The 19,405-nt window shown below is 45.2% G+C and overlaps 2 protein-coding genes across 2 annotated transcripts in view; one reads left to right on the top strand and one right to left on the bottom strand.

Moving 5' to 3' along the window:
- Positions 1–622: 622 nt before the first annotated feature.
- On the bottom strand, positions 623–12,981 carry MKS1 (Meckel syndrome, type 1). The gene is given in 18 exon segments (XM_006889450.1): positions 623–714; positions 801–898; positions 981–1,063; positions 1,550–1,683; positions 2,677–2,784; positions 2,887–2,956; positions 3,273–3,343; positions 5,569–5,631; positions 5,866–5,908; positions 7,114–7,170; positions 7,701–7,809; positions 8,586–8,690; positions 8,932–9,056; positions 9,243–9,344; positions 10,504–10,659; positions 11,276–11,343; positions 12,372–12,481; positions 12,902–12,981. Coding segments are annotated over 18 exon segments (1,674 nt in total).
- The window catches only part of LPO (lactoperoxidase), a 44,134-nt gene continuing 37,708 nt past the window's right edge, over positions 12,980–19,405 (top strand). The window contains exon 1 of the mRNA XM_006889449.1: positions 12,980–13,124. Within this exon, the coding sequence (XP_006889511.1) occupies positions 12,980–13,124 (145 nt within the window). The remainder of the gene's footprint in view (positions 13,125–19,405) is intronic.

The raw sequence follows: 19,405 nt of genomic DNA, 5'->3' as shown, positions 1-19,405 counted from the left end.
TGACATTAGGGAAAATACCTCAGCCGTGCCAGCAGCTTGAGCTGAGAAACAGCCAAGAGAACATCAACAGTATAAAAATATTTTTTTAAAGTGTACAAAAAAAGTGCAATTAAAAATACCACCTAGCCAGCAGAAAGAACTGGGCAGAGCCTTCCGCTTTCAGTTATTCCAGAAATAAACTGTCTCTCAAACTCAGCGAGCCCCGTGCAGCAGCACATGCTCCCTGAGAAGGTGTCTTTCGCCGTCCTCTCCTTCCTCAGCTCTCCGTTTTCAAAGATAGCTGTGGATCAGCAAAGATCTGGAGCCTTCTGCTGCTGGGGCTTGGGGACAAGCCAGAAGAGAGTCTGTGCTGGGTACAGAAGTAACCATGGGGTCAACTCCTCTCTAGTTTCAGCCCCAAAGCCTGCCTTGTTCAATGTCCGTGTGCAGGAACTGAAATGTGAAGAGAGGGCCACGTAGGGGCCACATTCCAACCTGGCAGGGGGCAGCCCTGCTGAGGGTGGGATGGAGAAACTGCCCTCCTCTTCTGGTTCTCAGCAGGTAAATGTGGTCCCTCATAAGACAGACAAGGCTTTAGAAACCACTAGTCTTTTCCTCCTCCCGAGGGCCATGATGCAGGGAGCTAGGAGTCCACAGTTCCGGAGGGGCTCAGCAGGTCCTGGGGCAGGCTTTCTCGGGCCTCCTGCATGCGGCGCCGGGCTCGATGGAAGGCCTCTGCAAGGGAAGTACAAGCAGTTGTCACAGTGGGGACAGAAGCATGGCCCGTGCTGACCCTGGTGGCCAGCTGAGAGGGAACCTACCCAGCACATTGTGAATGGAACTCTGCTGGCTGAATCCTTCCAGACGGTCCAACACGCTCCGCATCCTTTTCCGAAGGGAGCTCGACTCCATGAAGGCCCTGTGGGGGAGCCCAGCACAAGGTCATGGCTGCTCCTGACCCTCAGGGACAAGCAGCAAGGTGGTGGGCCAGGGCCACTCACCTGGACTGCTGCAGACAGTGGAAGCGGAAGGTGACGCTGCCGGTGGTCTGCGTGCGGAAGCCGAAACGGCTGAGGCGCGTCCCCTAGGGGAACAGATGAGACAGCATCAGGTTCCATGGCCTCTGGGCTTCAAGTCCACTGTTATTCACATTTTGGGGGAGCACAATTTTTTTTGGTAAACCTCATTCCATCACCAAGACCCCATCATCTCAAAGCTAAAATCTGGCTTCCCAGTAGAAAACAGGAAACATTTCAACCTGATGAAAATTAGTCCTCTTACCTACTTCCTGCCACACCTCCCCACCTCTGAATACTGAGGCTATCGGTAACAGGTGGAAGAAAGAGCTGGCTATTCTGGTGAAGACAACAGGAAATCACTATGAATACTACCTTCCAGAAATCTGAGATAGTGTAGATATGTGCACCTGGTTCAAAACATGGCCAAGCCTTCCAGATTAAGCCAAAGGAAGGAAGGAACTAAGTCTTACAGAAGTCCAGATACCACCTGCTACAGAAATAGAAAATAGGAACGCAAGCTCCTAGCAAGGAGCCTTCCAGAAACAAGTCACCTTGAAGGTTGCTGGAATCCGCACGTAGGAGAGGTCCTCCAGCTCCAGAGAACCACCAATAAAGAACCTCCTCAGCTCAGCTCTCGTGCCCAGCTCCATGGGTCTCCACGTGGAGACTGTCAGGGTGTGAGCACCTGTGTGGGGGAGGAAAACAGGGTCTGGGGCTGAGGCATCCAGCCCGTCTCTTCCTCTCTGAAAATGACGCGACATATGAACCCAAACCTGTTGCTGTTGAACTGATTCATACTCACAGGCACCCCATAGGATGGAATTCAAAGGCAGACTGCCACATCTTTCCCCCAGAGCTGCTAGGAAATCTGAACTGCTGATCTTCTGGTTAGCAATCAATGTTTAACTACTGTACCACGAAGGTTCCCTACACTAGGTCAGGTCCTGGTTCCTGGTGGTTAAGAGCACTTGTTTTGAAGCCAGCCAGATGTTTATTCATATCTCAACTCTTCTAGGTATTCCCTGCATATCTAAGAACCTCATATTCCCTCTATAGTAAAATGGAATAAAATAGCACTACCTACATTTAAGAGTGGTTTAGAGAATTCCATGAGGAGCACTTAGCATAATGACAGCACACAATGAAACCTTGTTTGGGTTTGTGGGTTTTTTTATTTTATTATTTTTTGTGTGTGTCAAATCAGATCTGACTGGTACAGGAGGAGACTGCCCCCTCCTTCTCCAGCAGAGCATCTGGTGGATTTGAATTGCGCACCTCTGGGATTGCAGTGCAGCTTCTTGTCACTAGGCCACCAGGGCTCCCTCACAATGAAACCTAGTTACCATTCTTTCAAAATGAATGTTGATCCATTCAATACCCGTATGCAGAGAGCCTGTTTTGCCATAAAGCTTCTCCCTCAAGGCTGTACAAATCAGAGGAACGTGAAGCAATGCATTGGGCAAACATTCTGCTGCTCAACTTCAGGAAGTTAGTTCTAAATTTCACTTAGCTGTCTCCAATGGAAGGAGAACAAAATTCAAGGGAGCACAAGGTAGTTACTTATAATTTCCAAGTGTCTCCACTTCACACCAGAAACCATTAAATCTTTTCAAAGTCTCAGTCTTGTTCCCAAGACTCAGGGCATGTGGCCACTGGAAGAGCAGGGTCAAGGAGTTACCTGGAGTGGCAGGCAGCACCACGGCCCCGTAGCCTTCCACACGGTACCTCTTCCAGTAGTCCAGTGAGCGGACCTCACAGTAGAGCACAGGCCACTCTGGCAGAGCATCTGGGAGCAAGCGAGAGAGCCAGCCTGGTTACAGGAGAGGCCGCCGACAGAGGTACTGGCTAGGGAGGGCCCACGCCTAGGATCCAGTGCTGACCTACTCACCGTCAGACTCATCCTCGTGGAGGAAGGAGGCCTCGAATGTGAAGGGGTAGGAGAAATAAGCCACATTATCCTAAAAGAAAGAGCGTTATTTTACATGTGATGTCATGTGGAAGGTAAGGCTTCACTCAGAATATGTTCTCCCTGCACCTTCATAAAGAGAGGGGAAAAGGAAAATTCTCTCCATGTAGGAAGCAAGAGGGTAAGAGGGGGAGAGAAATCCAACTAGAAGCTGCTGCCTCTCTCTAAATGGCAGCGAGGACCCTGGGCCAGGCTGTAGTGCAGAAAGCTAAATCAGCTCAAAAACCTTCCCGAGAGTACGAGGCTTCATATGCCACCCCAAGGGTAGAGTCCTCTTCCCCTCAGATCCACTCTCGCATCCTCCATACCATTCCCAGGGATTTCGTGGCACAGGTCTGCGTTATTCCTGAAAGCTGCTGGGGTGCTGGGCTTGACCAGTCTGAAAGGCAAAGAACACATATAAGAAGTATATCTGGGAGGAGGCAGGCCAGAGTAGCTGAGAAAAAGGCAAAGTGCCCACATTCATTCATTTATTCACTCACGCAACATTTACTGTGTTTCTATTACACGTTATGACCAAGTCCTGGGGATACTCTGGTAACAGACAGAAAGACCCCTGTCACTGATGTAGTTAACATCATGGTGGGGAAGACAGAAAACAGGTAAACCAACAAGAAAGGACAGATGAGTATTAGCCTAAAAATGAAATGGGAGTGAAAAGACTAAATGACTTAGATTGCTAGTTTAGATTGGGTGCCCTGAGGAGGCCTTTCTGAGAGGTGACAACTGAGAACTAAAAATCAAGAAGAATCACATTTGCAAAGAGATGGCCAAAGGGAGTTTCCGGCAAAGGCAGTGAACCTGCAAAGGCTCTGAGGTGAGACTGAGCTTGGCAGGTACAAGAAGAGAAAGAAGTTTGGCTGGATGATTGCAAAGGGAGATGGGCAGGGTGAATGCACCCAGCACAAGGAATTGGATGATACTCTAATAGGGATGGTGCATTGTTGGAGGGTTTAAGCTCAAGAGACACAACAGGTTTCTACTTTGAAGATCTCCATTTGGCTGCAGGGGTTTTGGCAAAAGGACTATAAAGGGGGAGAGGAAGTAAGAGGGTAAGTCAGAAATTGAATGCACTAGCCTAGGCAAGAACTGATGGTGGCCTGGTCCTGGGTGCTAGAGAGGACAGATTCGGGACAGCTTTTGAAGACTGAACTAACATGACAGAACTGCTGCTGGGCTGACTGGCTGTAGGGAGACAGAGAAAGAGAGGAATCAAAGGATGTTGTAGCTTCCTATGCCTTTCTAGCCATAGTCTTTGTGACTCCCACACAATGACTGGGTGGGACTATGCAAAGAAGGTGCCCATGGCCCACCAAGGGGATTGGACAGATTTACGGTAATGCAAATCAGGTGCAGGACCTTCTGATGGCTAAGGTTATATGTCAAATTGACTGGGCCATGATTTTCAGTGGTTCAGCAGTTCTCTAAAGATGAACTATTTTTTGTTTTGTGATATGCCTCTATGCCTGTGGTTATGGTCTCATTCCGGAGCGAGATGTCTATTACGTTAATAAGTCAAGATTATGTTGGGCTGTATCTTGGGGCATCACCTTTACTCTAGTTAGCACTCTTCATACTCTCACAATACCTTCCTCCAGTAAGGGGAGCTTCTGTGAGGATCTGGTCGGAATCCAATCTACATGAATGCTCTTGATCCTGCATCAGGCTCATGTGACCTCTGATTCTTGGAACTTGAGCCGGCAGCCTATCCTCTGACCTAATTAGCTGGCGACTAATGGGTTCATCATGCCCTGTAACTATGCAAATGAGAAGTTCCAGACTAATGACTGTCCCAAGGATTTGCAACTTGCTACCCTCTACAATCATATGAATTAGACAGTAGAGTGAATTACGGAACACAGAGACGCGGGGAAGAGTACTGAGGGGGGGGGAGTTAGTGTTAGAGATGATGGAATGGTATAGCAGTTTGGAAAAGGTGGGACATTTTGGACCTCTTTAGACTCTGCCTCACAGGAACTAGCTCTGTACCGATCCTTCTAAAAGAAAGCATTTAGGCAGCTGTCTCCTCGTATGGGTACTGGTAACTAGGTGGATAATGTCACCTTTCTGCTGAGATGGGGAAGAGCAGGAGAGGGTAGGCCTGACGGAGGAGGAGGAATCGGAGGGTTCTGTGTCACACTAAGCAGACATGTCAGGGTGGTAACTGAATGAGTCTAGAGTTAGGGGAGAGGTCAAGAATAAGAGAGAAATTTGGGAGTCCAAGACATTTGGATAGCATTAATGCATGGGATTGAATGAATCACCTGGGAAAACTGCAGATAGAGAGTAGGAGAAGAACCAACATCAGCCGCTAATTAGGTTAGATTCACAGAAGAGGAAGAATCAGGGAAGGAGCATGATGAACCACCAATGAGACAGGAGGAGAGAAGAGTGTGGAGTCAGGGCTGAGAGGAGTTCCACAGGAGAAAAGTCAGCTGGCTCAAATGTGAGGTCAAGTGAGCTGAGAGCAAAGAGCATTACCGAATTAGGCCACATAGAGGTGACACATGACCTTGAAAAGGACAGCAGGTGGGGAGTGAGGAAGAAGAAAGACTGGTTCATAGACTCTGTCAGAAGGGGTACAAACACATAAGCCTTACTTACTAGCTGGCAATTCAACAAAGAAGTGGACGTAGAGATTATCATATTCATAGCCTTGGGCTGAAACTAGAAGAAAGAATGGGTAAGTATTTCAGCTTATTCTTCTACCACTCTTAGCACCCAACCCAGCAAGTTCCCTGATGGACAGGAATCTCCAGGGTTCCAGGAGAGAGTCATTCCCGAGTTTCCCAACTAACATAAACAGCCCAGGACCTCCACCAGGATGGGATGGATGGTATCACAGCTCTAGCTGGACACTTGCCCAAACACCAAGACGCCTTTGTCTGACAAGACACTTACCGACCTCTCCATTTACAAAGAGGCGGAGCGCACCTGGGACGGTCTACATGGGGAGAGACAAGCAGGAAAAGATCAGATCTGGGAGACTCGGCACATCCCTTCCAGCCCCACAAAGCTCAAGGCCTGACACTGAACAGCAGTCTCTGATTCATTACTTCTGCACCCCCTTCCCACCCTGCTTCCTCCACTTTCCCACAAATCTGCTTCATTTCTAAAATTCACAAGGTAGAGGAAAAGTGCACTGTTCAAATATAAATCAGTACAGAGAATTTATAAGAGGACCCAAGGGTGATAATCAGAGCTACCTTTCAGGATACAGTTGAAAATGGAAAATCCCAGTTTCCTGTCGATGGCTGAGGTCAAGAAACTAGGGGGTTTTCTTTTATAATCATTTGCTAATCTTACCTAACTTTTAAACTCTAAACCTCTTGTACTTAAGTTGTTAAAAAAAAATACTAAAAGGATGGTTTGGGCTTTTTACAGAAAAAGGAGACCAGTGAGTAATTCTTTGTTTCTAGATCAAGAAATATAACTTCTGGAATGAAGGAAGACAAAGAAGAGGGTCATAGATAGTGTAAGTGACTGATTTGTTTCTTACACATCAAAACATTTGACAAAACAATGATTCTTTCTATGAGCTACTTGGGGAAACAGTTACATAAAGCATGAGGAAGGCATTTTTCTCTTTCATGTTTCGACAATCATAAAGTACTGTGTGAATGGATTGCCACTGATCAAATTAAAGGCTAGCTCTGGTGGCCTAGTGGGTAAAGAGTTGCACCAACAACCCAAAAGCAGGAGACCTGAATGCACCAGCTGCTTATTGGGAGAAAGATGGGCAGTCACCTCCCATGTGATTCACAGTCTCTGAGCATCCACTGAAGGATCAAGCTAGGAGTCAGTTCTGACTCGATGGCACATTACAACAACCATTACCTAAGTATAGAGAAGTAAAATAAAAAATACTCTCCACATAACTCAACAGCCATCTAATAATGACCCCTAGAGGAAACGTCCCCGTTGGCCCATTTGTGTGTTTGGACTTTTTCCTCGTGCATTAGCAGTTCTTTAACAATGTGCCACACTGTAAAACATATGGTAAGGACTTGGACTTTGCATAGCTGTCAACTTCCTTTTCACACGCTCAAGATCACGTGCTGGGACCGGCAGGAGAGGCACCATCATGCTTCGCCAGTCAGAACGTTCTGGCTGCGCACAGCTCGGTGCTGCCAAAGTCAAGCAACTCACCATCTCGAAGTCCGTGCCCACGAGGCTGTTGAGGTACTCCCTGTGGCGGCCATAAAGCTGAAGAAACAAAATTCAAGATGTAAAGCAGCCCAAGCCTGCGCTCACCTCTGGGTGGGCTGGAGGAAAGCAGCAGCAATGGGACGAGCCTTGTAGAGCCGGAGACCTAAGCATGCTGGCCTTTCCCAGTCAAGACGCTGGCTCTCGAGTCAGCTGCGCCGGGGCCAAATCCCAGCCCCAGCACCTACAGCTGCGTACCCTTGGACAGACCTCTCCCCTTCTCAATCGTGGCTTCCTCATTTATAAACTGACAACAGTAATAGTACCTGCAATGTGCCTAGAAAAGAGTATAGCAAGTACTCAATAAATTCTGTTGTTATTATTATTATAGTTATATTAAGAAATAAAGTTGCTGTCTGATGTGTCAGCAATGCTTCTTAAGACAGAAAGGAGCCCTGAAGAGCAAAAGCGAGCAGGAAGAGACAGGAAGAGCAAGGTTTTCTTTTTCAACTGCTGACATCAGCCTCAGTCACGGTCTCAGCTCCCAGGGGCAGCTCACCCCCAAAGCCTTGAAACGGAGCAGCTCTTACGTCCTTGAACACACGCTGTTCCCGCTCCTCCTCCTCTGGCTGTGCGAGCGAGGACACGTTGTCGATCGTGTATTTCCATAGCTCTTGCTTTTCTCCTTCTGTCTCAATTCTGTAAGGTCAAAGTCACAAAAGGACTGACTTTGATAAGAAGAGATGCACTTCTCCAGATAAAGCCCCATGATATCATTATCACTGATATCATTATCACCTCACTTGAAGTATATGATGCAGATTTCTCTGATGACGACCAGGCGAAGAGAACAAAATGGTAGCTCAGAAAGGTATCAGACTAGACTCAGAGGGTGAGGGTTCAGGACCCATCTCTGCCTCAAAGCCACAGCATTCCTGGCACCCTGTCCTCTCCTCGGAGAAATGGGCATGTTGAGCTAAATGATTTCCAGTTTACAGTTCTGTTTTCCTAAGACACAGGTATGGAGAACACTCAGCTTGGGGAAAGAGACCTGGTTTGAGCTCATCTCACCCTGTTCTGATCACTCCTTGCACTCAGCAGCCCAGAGAACTGTTTTTACTTAACCGCAGGGATTTGCACAGTGATCCCAGCAATGGGCTTAAAGCACTGCATACACTGCGAGATTGGCAGGACCAGGCACTGCTTCATTCTGTTGCACTATGTGCTGGAGCTGACTTGGTAACACCCAACAACGTGCTGAAGTTATCAAACTGGGAAAGGTGTACATTTCCTGAGAGCAAGGCCTCTAGCTTCTTCAAGGTCTATGACCCAGAACAGAATATGAAACACTGCCTGGGAGTGTTAATGTTGACAAATGCAGGCTTCTAAAGGATTTCATCAACGAGGCTCAAGGAATGAAGAAAAGGGAATGAATGTCAGTGTCCACTACCCGGGGCCATTCTCCCTCTCCTCACCTGTAAGGTCCTTTGAGGCCAGTGAAGTCAGGTTTCACCGTGATCACACCATTGTTGTCTACCTTCAGGGTACAGAGAACCTGTTCATACTTCTTATAGCCAAGCCTAGAAACCAGGACATCAACACCAAGGATCAGAATCCCCAGGCAGAGAAATGGGAGGAGGCAGTCAGCACACATCAGTGGGAGGAGGGGAATCTGTGGTAAGATCATCATGGCTGACTACTTTCTTCCAAGTATAATTAAGAAAGAAAAGTCCTCTTCTCTGTGCTTAGCGAAGGTATGGAAGGTGATAGGTTAAGTCTGAGAAGACGAAGGAGGGAGAGGAGGTAAGAAGCTTCACTCACTTTCCATAGGGCCCCAGGTCTGCCATAATGTACATGGTCTGAAGAGGGGTATTAATGACATGACTGCTCCTCACAAAATCTTCTGAGGGTTCCCAGGTGATGATTCGTGACTTGAGGATGCCGCCCTCCCTAGGAGACATCATAGGAAAGGTCAATTCCCTGGTACCCCAAGGAACCTGTGGGGGAACACAGGACAGCAGAGCAGGTGGAGGTGGAGGTAGTGGAGGCTGGGTCCAGAATGGGGGGTTCAAGTCAGAACCCTAGAACGGCAAGACCACAAAGACTCCCTCCCGGCCGTGTCCATGCACAACTGCTCACCCTCGCCTGTCCTGCCGCCGCCGCCTGACATTTGCCATTCGCTCGACCAGGAAAGATGGGATCTCACTGGGTGCCGTGGTCATCTTCTGACAGTGCTGAGAAAAGAGAGCAGCCCTGGGTGAGCCATCTTCTCTTCTCAGGGCTACACGAAGCCAAGTGATTGCCAGTGGGCAAGTCTTCCTTCTGGGATCTCCTCCATCACTTGAACGAACATGTTATTCACCAAACCCACACACCCATCAAGTCAATTCCTACTGATAGCATGGGGTTTCCAAGGCTGCAAATCTTTTGAGAGGAAAATGCCCATCCTTCTCATATGGAGTTGCTGGGGATTCCATCTGCCGATCTTTCAGTTAGCAGTCCAACACATTATGTGCTAGACCACCAGGGGTTCTTGAACTAACAGGTATCACTCACTCACTCACTGCCTCAGAGTTGGTTCCAACTCACAGCTGACCATCCCACAGGTTTCCATAGCTATAAATAGAACCGGAGGTAATTCCCCATCTTCCCCCTCACAGTGGCTGGTGGATGTGAACTGCCAAAGCAGCGTAGCCTCTGAGTTAACAGTACAATTCTCTTTATGGAAGCTCCCTAAACCTGGGGGCTGTTGTTGCCATGTACCATCAAGTCAGAACTGACCCACAGGAGGGCGGACAATCTCTTCTTACACAATTCATTGCCTCTGAAAATCCGCTGGAGGATCAGCTATGAGTCAGTTCCAACTCAACAACAATGGGTTTGAGTTTTGGTTTGACCCTCAAGGAGCTTAAAAACACCCTGAGAAATCAGAACATATCATGCAATGACTGAGAAAATATAAAACAAATTCACAAGAGTACATTAATATAGGCAAATTGAAGACATTAGCCACTCCCTGTGGTTGTACTGTATTCCTCTACAAATTCATTCTGATCGACTTGGCTGAATACCCTGCTGAATTTTCTGTAGACTGTTTCTAGACTCTATCCTCTGTCTCAACTCATAATTCAAGGAGGCAGTCAAGCTCAGTGGTTGCTTTCAGCAGGTGGTCTACAAGACTATCTATCCCCAGAGGCACTGGTCCCTGCCAGCTCTCCCAGATTCTCCAGCAGGCAGAGAACAGAGCAGCAGTCACACTGCCGCAGACTCTACTCCAGCAGCACACAGGGCAAGCTACCCTCATCCTCACAAAAAGCTTTTGGTTTAGAACCCACTGAAAACAGGAAGGCAAAGTACAAGAAGGGAGCTAGGGGACCTGAAAGAGAATAATACCTCCTCCAAATTGGTGTATCTGTCAGAGTCAGTATAGGTAAAGATTCGCCGGTTCCTTCTGCCGCCAGAATCCTCCAGCTTCAGGATCTCTTGACGATACTGATGATCCAAAGGGCTCTGACAGGCTGCTTCATTCTGGTACAGATCTACCTCAAACTAAGGGCGCCAGAAGGAAACAGAGATCTACTGAGAACACTGTTAACTTCTGTTCCTATCACTTTCCAATCTGATTATTTCTACAAAACAGATGCTATTTGACATGTTTTCCTAGCCAGCTCTCATCTACCTAAGCTAATAGAGGGCAGGGGACTCAAAAAAAGGAACCAGCTGGATTACAGATGGTCTAGTCCAACTCTTCTACACACGGCAATGTGGCCCAGAGATGCTAAATGCTGTACCTATGATCATAAAACTCAGCTGCAGTAGAGATGTGACCCAAGTCCACCTGAACCCAGTGCTTGGGCTGCCCTTCACTATGCCCCTAAAAACACAACAGGGGATATTATCTACAATCTGTATCATTAGTCTTCAAAGTCGTATTTTAATCAGGTTATTAATTTCTTCAGAATCTAATCTGAGAATATAATCAGTGAATCAAATTACTTACAAAGATGCCCATTAGGCACTGTTTAAAATTAACGAGGTGGGCCTTGCAGCAACGCCCTGGCCTTGAGAGCTCTACTGGCAGCAGCCTCTTTCAAAGACAGGAATCTTTGCCTGCTGCCAGTCAAGTGTGGATGGGTCAGGCTGTCTTCATGTGCCACTGGCTCACCTGGCTGAAGAGCTTCTCCTGCCATCCAATCACAAGCTCCTCCTCTTCTTTTTCTGGGCGATGCCCACCTCCACAGAAAACAAAGAGTGAGTCAAACCAATGCCACTGTGGTTAACCACAGGCCCTGCTCTTTTATATGGCACAAAGCTAGATGGAGTGCAGTGATTTATTAAGTACTCACTCAGCTAGAAACTATGTGCAGAAACCAGGGTTAGAACTCAAGAGGTCTTAATGATGATTCTAATTTGAATAAAAAATAGTCCTGCCCTCCCTGAACTATGAAACATAAGTACCAGTGTTAGGGACTTAAATGTAGATATAGGCTAAATAGCCCTTTTTCAGTCTCAGTTGCTTGTATTTGCTAAAACAGAATCCTGAAGCTGTGTATTTAGAAGCAAAAACTTTGTAATTCTAAGGAAGATGAAAATAACTTTTTTTTAAAAAAAAAAAGAACAAAATCTAATCTATTCTTAGCTGAGTATGCCTTTTTTGAGACATTTTTCACAAACCAATAGCCTCCATTCTTTTTGAGAAATATATTTTCATAGAAGTGCAAAAAAAGAGAGTGACTAGTGTCCTAACACAAACACATTCTCCTTAATCTTCATTCTTCAAGCTTCCCAGACAAAATGTAACACTTTTCTAGAAGTCCTCAATGTTAAAATAGGTGTATTTTTTACATATATTTATAGCTGAGACATTAAAAAAAAAAAAAGAGTCACTATAGCTGTTAGGTTCCTAGGCAAATATCCAGCATATTGAAAATAAGGTTACTGATACATCGTATCAGCTGACTATAACTCAGATCAGTACCTTGATGTAGGAATCATATCTTATTCCATTTTTGTACATAATCTTTGTTACACAGTGGTTAAAACTGCCTGGTTTCAGTATTGTATCCAACATTTATGAGTGGCAGAACCTGACAAGGAACCCAACCTCTCTCTAAGGTTTCTGCATCTTTAAAAAGGCTACTGTAAAAAGGCAGACCTGGATCCACTGTAGTAAGAGATAACTAAGGCATCCTGGGTTCTCCCCCTACACCAGATCCTCAGCTGCCCCCTTCCCCCGTCCCCGTCACCACTGTAACACCCACTGGCGGTTGGGTGGGGACTAAAAGTGCCCAAGTCAATGAGGTCCTTCCCAGGTTGGGTAGCAGGCCGGTAACGGAGAAAGTTGCTTGATGTGACCCTTTGCAGGTGGACTCTGTCACGAAAAGAGATGTCCAAAATACATGTTACAAGGGCAAAACCAGGAGATGAAAATGCCAAGTTTGGAGAAAACAAAATAGGGCAGGGTGGAGAAGCCAAGATAGGTTATGAGGTGTAGAGGACGGAAGAGAGGTGTGGATGAGGCGTGGTGCTCGGAGGGGTAAGATGAAGATCAGAGGTATACCGGGGACCTAGGATTCCGAGGAATTTGGGTGGCACTGGCTGAAGGGGACTGCGGGGTCTGGAAAGTGTGCTGGGAAGCTCTGGGTGGACAGGAGTTCAGGTAGTGTAGGGAGACCACGGAGGATGTGGTCAGAATTGTAAGTGCAAGTGGAGACCTTAGAATGAGAAACTCAAGCTCGAATCAACTGAGAGGATAAAAGCCTAGCGCCCTGAAGTTGGGGCGTGCTACTACCGGAGACGCAAGTTGCGAACGGGATCCCGGGAACGGTAAACGGCCTCCCCGGTGTCAGTGCTCCAGCTGCTCTCCGCCATGACAGCTGTGCCACTCAGCGACGGCGCCGGAAAGCACGCCGCGCTTGTTTCCCTGGCAACAAGACGCAAGACTCCGGAGGCCGCGGGAATGCTGCGCGCGCAACCCTCAATCTCACTGTGGGCGGTGCCAACGGCAGATCTGCGTGCGCCAATCCTGGGTCTAATGACCACGCCAGAGGATGGTCTCTGGTTATTACCACGTGTGTGAACAAAGTTTGATAACACCCTTAACAAATGAGGAAAACTTGTGCCTAAGCCTCAGCCATATTTCGTATTGTTACTATGAATTGGGTTTTTCAGAGACTGTAAACGGCATAGGAAGAGATGTCCCTTCTTCCTCCTGCGGAGTAGGTGGTTGATTGGAACCGCATGTCTTGGTGCTGACTACACAACTCCTTAGCACTAGACCACGAGGGCTCCATTCATTGAGCACAGTTATTTGCTCTTATGTGCCATCGAATCGCCTGCAACTCATAGCGACCCCTAAACCCTGCTCTATTCTGCGCCAAACTTAGTGTCATCTTATCGAGGATCTGTCCCTCCACCCTCCCAAGCATGACGTCCCTCTCCAAGGACTGGTCCCTCCTTGCAACATGTCCAAGTAGGTCAGATGAAGCTTCAGAATCCTTGCTTCCAAGAAGCAGCCTGGTTTCACCCTCTCTATGACAAACCTGTTTGTTATCTTAGCAGTCCATGGTATATTCAAGATTCTTCGCCAGCACCTCAGCTCAAAGCCATCAATTCTCCTTCTGTCATCCCTAGTCATTGTCCAGCTTTCTGACAAAGACCATCTTTCTCTTGCAAAGACCATGGCCTGTATCAGGAGCACCTTAGTCTCCAGACTGTCTTCGTTGCTTTTCAATACTTTGAAGAGGTCTCGTATAGCAGACTTTTCCAATGCAATTCGTCTTTTAATTTCCTGACTGCTGGTACCAAAAGTGTTGATTGTGGAGCCAGGCAAACGAAAGCTGTTAACAATTTCAATCTCTTCACCATCTATCATGATGCTGCCAATCAGCCCAGTGGTGGGAATCTTTGTTTTCTTTTTTTTTTTTTTTAATCTTTGTTTTCTTGATATTGAGCTTCAATCCATATTTGATGGCTACAGTCCTTGACCTTCTGCAGCAAGGGCTTCAGGTCCTCCTCAGTTTCAGCAAGCAGGGTTGTATCATCTGTATAACACAGATTGTTGATGAGTTTTCCTCCCATCCTGATGCCATATTTCTCCTCATAAAGTCCAGCCACCCGATAATCTATTCTGCATATAGGTTGAAAAGGTATGGAGATAGGACACATCCTTGGTGCAAACCCTTCCCAGTTTTGAACCATGCACTGTTGCCCTACTCTGTTCTGATAACTCCCTCCTGGTCCAAATATAGGTTTCACATAAACATGATCAAGTGTTCTGGAATTCCCATTTTTCTCAGAGTCAGTGACAGTTTGTTGTGATCCACACAGTCAAAGGTTTGCATAGTCAATGAAACACAGGTAGACATTCCTCTGGTATTCTCTGCTTTCAGCCAATATACAACTAACATTAACTATAATATCCCTAGTACCACAGCCTCTTCTAAACCCAGCCTGCACTTCTGGTGGTTCTCTGTTGATGTGCTGCTCCAGTCGTTTTGGATAATTTTCATCAGAATCTTGCTTGCATGTGATATTAATGATATTATTTGATAATTTTTGAACTCTGTTGGATCACTTTTCTTTGGAACTGGAACCAATGATCTCTTCCAGTCAGTTGGCCAGGTGGTTGTCCTCCACATTTCTTGGTACAACTTGGTGAGCACATCCAGGGCAGCATCTGTTTGCTGAAATATGTCAATTGTCATACAATCAATCCATTGCGTATAGAAGAAGAAAATGGTGATGGAGTTAGCTTGATATCACTCTTTCCAATATGCCATCTACCTTCTTACTGGTTTCCTTGCCTGGAAAATTGGTTGATGTGACTCAAAGAATGCATTCATTCTTTCCAGAAGGATAACACTTACTTAGAAAGAAAAATATATTCTTAGAAGGAAAAAAAAACCAACCTGTCAAGAGATCCATTGGAGTTTCTGTTGATATTTATGGATCGAGAGGAAGAAAAAACAAGGAAGTTGACAGCCAGAAGGAAGACGTTATTGTTGAAGGGATTCTCCTCTGTATGTGTTAAGCCACTTATGAAAAGACACTGTCCTGAAAAGCTAACAAAATAACATTCAGAAAGCATGCTTCACTGGACTATGAAATGAAGCAGGATGCACCATGCGTGAAGGCTGGTAAGCTGGCACCCTGGACATTCATTAATCTTTGACATCTGTTGCTCTACCAACAGAGTAAGATTCTGAACTCAGAATCTTGTGCTACTAAGAATCCTCGTTGGCATATCCGTTGTTGTGTAATGCTAAAGCCTCACCATAATAATAGCACCATTTATATAGAACCAAATAAACTGAGCAATAGATAAGGAAGACCAAAGAAGGTTTGATGCCTTTGGTCTGTGGTGTTGGCAATGAATGCTGAATATATCATGGTCTTCCAGTAGAATGAATATATCTTTTTCTTTTTAAATTAATATTATTATTATCATTCATACACACTGTGTTTCGTGCATATACAATGTGTTTCATACAGTCAACAAATCCGTCTGGAAAGAAGTGCAGCCTTAGAAGGGAGGATGATGAGACATTGGTTCATGTATTTTGTACATGTTTTCATTCTCCACCGTCTGGAGGTTATCACTGGTGTTAAAGTAGAAACTCAAACTCATTCCCATTGACTGAGCCCAGACTTACAATGCACCTCCACTGGTTTTCTGAAGCAGTAAATTCTACTGACAGGAAATTCTGCATCATTCTCCCTCCCAGCAGCTGGGCGATTAGAATCATCAAAGACTTGCATGTTTGGTTATCAATGGATGAAATAATATCATTAGAATGCTATCTCCTAAGAAATGGTCATTTTTCTTTTGAAAGTTGGGAATAACAGGAAGCTCTGGTGGCCTAGTGGCAAGAAGCTGCACTGCAATCCAAGAGGTGCACGGTTCGAAGCCACTATATGCTCTGCTGGAGAAGGAGGGACAATCTCCTCCTGTACCAGTCAGATCCAATTTGACGGTACACACACACAAAAATAATAAAATAAAATAAATGAAAAAAAGAAATTTGGGAATAGCAAGAAACAAAAAGAAGCCTGCAGAAATGGAAGACTATACCTAATAGAATATGCTAATAGATAAGAAAACTCAATACTGTGAAAATTACAATTCGGCCCAAGACAATCAATCTACACATTCATTGCGATCTCAACACAGATACCAATTCCACTCTTCAATGGGATGGAAAAGGCAGTTTTGATACCTTTGAGTGAGTTCTGGTGCTGGAGAAAAGTATTGAACATACCATGGACTGACCAGAAAGCAAACAGGTCTGTCCTGGAATGGGTGAAAACAAGTTACTCCTTGGAGGCAAGAATTTTTAAGTTCCATCATACATATTTTGGACATGTTGCCAAGAGAGACCAGTCCTTATAGAAGGACATCATGCTTGGAAAGGTGGAAAGTCAGTGTAGGAGAGGAAGACCCTGGAGGAGATGGATTGGCAAAGTGACTGTAGCAATGGGTTCAGGTGTATCAGAGATGTTGGCTCAGGATAGGGCAAAGTTTAGAGCCATTATTCATAGGCTCACAACTTGGTAATTGTGAAGACCATGGTCTGGATCAGGCACACCTTAGTCTCAAGAGATGTCCCTGACAACAGAGTTTCTGGTAAGATTGGCCTTAACAGGAAACTTTTCCAAAAAGAGGTGTTTATTTTAGAAATCCAGGGACTATAAAGTTCACTGTCCATACACCTCCCATTCTTAAATCCTCTAAATAACAAAGAAATAATCTCTAAGAAGCTAGTTTTCTTATTGCCAGAACTTTCTGCTAACTGCAGGATTTGTTCAGTCTTTAAAAGTCCACTCACTTTTCCAAAATCAGCAATAACTTTGAAAAATTCTGTACTTACGTCTGTTTACCATACTCATGTGTTTCTGTAATGCTGGAAGTTATGCCCCCTAGTATTTCAAATACCAGCAGCCCAGCCAGCCATGGTGAATAGATTTCAGCAGAACTTCCAGACTAAGAGAGGTGAAGAAGCAGGACTGACCATCAATTTCTGAAATAATAGGCCCTTGAAAATTCTATGGCTAGCTCCAGAACATTGGACAAGGGCCACCTGGTGCTGGAAGATGTGCTTCTCAGATTGGAAGACACTCAATTGATCAGGAATCATTTCAGGAGTTAGCATATGTTCAAGGACCAGTGATAAAGATGGGAAAAGTCCAAGCTAAACTGAAGGCACTGGCAAAAAAATAAGGCTTTAGGAATTGATGGTATATCAGTTGAGGTAATTCAGTCAACAAATGAAGCCATGGACGTGCTCACTCATCTATACCAAGGACTTTGGAAGACAGGTTACCTAGGCAATGGACTCAAAGATATATAGATATAGAGATGAGATAGAGATAGAGATAAAGATAGAGATAGAAATAGATAGATAGATAGATAGATAGATAGATAGATAGATAGATATACCCATTCTAAAAAAAAGGTGATCCAACAATATCATTAATATCTCATGCAAGTAAAATATTGCTGAAGATTATTAAAAATAGTTGGTGCATACATTAACAGGGAACTGCCAAAAATTCAAGCTAGAATTCAGAAGTAGCTATGGCATGGGGTCTATAATTGATAAGGTTGGAAGGATGCTGGTTCAAAACAAAGAGTATCAGAAAAATGTTTACTTGGGAGGTTTTTTGCCTATATAAAAACACTCAGCTGTGTGGATCGTAATTATGGATAACACAGAGACGAATGGGAATTCCAGAACACTTAATTGTGCTCATAGGCATTTTGTACATGAACCAAGAAGAAACGGTTCAAACAAGTTAAAGGGACACTGCATGGTTTAAAAGCAGGAAACATGTGTGTCAGGGTTATATCTTTTAACCATACATATTCAGCCTGCCTCTATGCCACATTGCATTGGGCAAGTCCACTGTCAGGGATCTCTCCAAAATGCAAAAGAGCAATGATGTTAGTTTGAAGACTACGGTGCCCCTAATTCAGGCCATGGTCTTCTTAATAACCTGCCATGCGTCGGAGAGCTGCATAAGGAATAAGGATGATGGAAGAATTGATGCCTTTGAGTTTTGGCGCTAGAGAAGAGTGATGAATGTCTCATAGACCGGCAAAACAACAAACAAATATGTTTTGGAAAAGGGCAACGAGAGTGCTCTTTTGAGGCAAAGATGGTGAAGTTTCATGTTTCATACTTTGGACATGTAGCTAGGTGAGGCTTTTCCTTGGAAAGGGCAATCATGATTGCAAAGATGGAGAGTGAGTGAAGGAGAAGAAGACCCTCAATGAGATGGATTGACACAGTGACTTCAGCAATGGGCTCTAGTGTGTCAGAGATGATGAGGATGGCACAGGGCAGGGCAGGGTGCAGGTCAGCTGCTCATAGGATCACAGTGAGTTGTACTCGACTTGATGGTACCTAATAACAAGAAGAACAAGGGGTGAGAAGGGCAGGAGGGGATAAATCCCTCACTAGGAAGTAGACTTGTATTAATTTGGTGAAGCAAAAAGCAATAATATACAATAAGGGAAGGTGAGCACAAATGATTAAGGCAAAGGAAGACTGGGAAGAACAGAGTAAGAGGGAATAAGAGGTAAATACTACTAAATACATAATCCTGCAAAAATAGCAGGAGCAACAACATACAGATACATAGACATGCAAGCTGAACAGGAAGGAAGTGGACGGGACTGTACCATGAATATATACACACTTGACAGATATATATGCTGCAAATGCATTCATGAATATAGTCATTGTTATGTACTGTCGAGCCAGAAGTGACTCATAGCTCACCCTCCAGTGGGTTTTCAGAGGCTATAAACTGCATGGGAGGAGCTTGCCCATCTTTTACTCACAGAGCATTGAACTTGTTGCCTTTGGGTTGACAGTGCAACTCCTTACCAATGAGCCACCCTGGCAAAGTTTTGAAAAGTTCTCAGCCATAACCAAACACTTTGAGGTTGATAGACTAGAGGGTTAGGACCATAGTCTCAGGGAACATCAAGGTCAATTGGTTTAACATAGTCTACATAAGAAAGACAATGTCCTATATCCAAATTAGGTGAGTAATGATTTCAGCCTTAAAAGTTTGGCAGGAGCCATTGGTCACTCTCTATCCAGAGCAAAGAAAATAAAAGAAGTCAAAGACCATGTGAATCCAAACCTCTACTTCCTTAAGCCCAGAAGAATTAGATGGTAACTGACTACCATTGCTGAGGGCTCTGAAAGGACCCACAAAAGAAGGTCCTGGACAGAGTGGGATAAAAAATATGGAGCAAAATTCAAAACAATTAAAAAAAGAACAG

This window comes from Elephantulus edwardii, unplaced genomic scaffold (assembly GCF_000299155.1).
Source record: "Elephantulus edwardii isolate Elephantulus edwardi_28Jun2011 unplaced genomic scaffold, EleEdw1.0 scaffold00077, whole genome shotgun sequence".
Taxonomy (NCBI): domain Eukaryota; kingdom Metazoa; phylum Chordata; class Mammalia; order Macroscelidea; family Macroscelididae; genus Elephantulus; species Elephantulus edwardii.
Note: the sequence above shows the minus strand (reverse complement) of the source record. Positions and strands in the feature narration are given on the sequence as shown.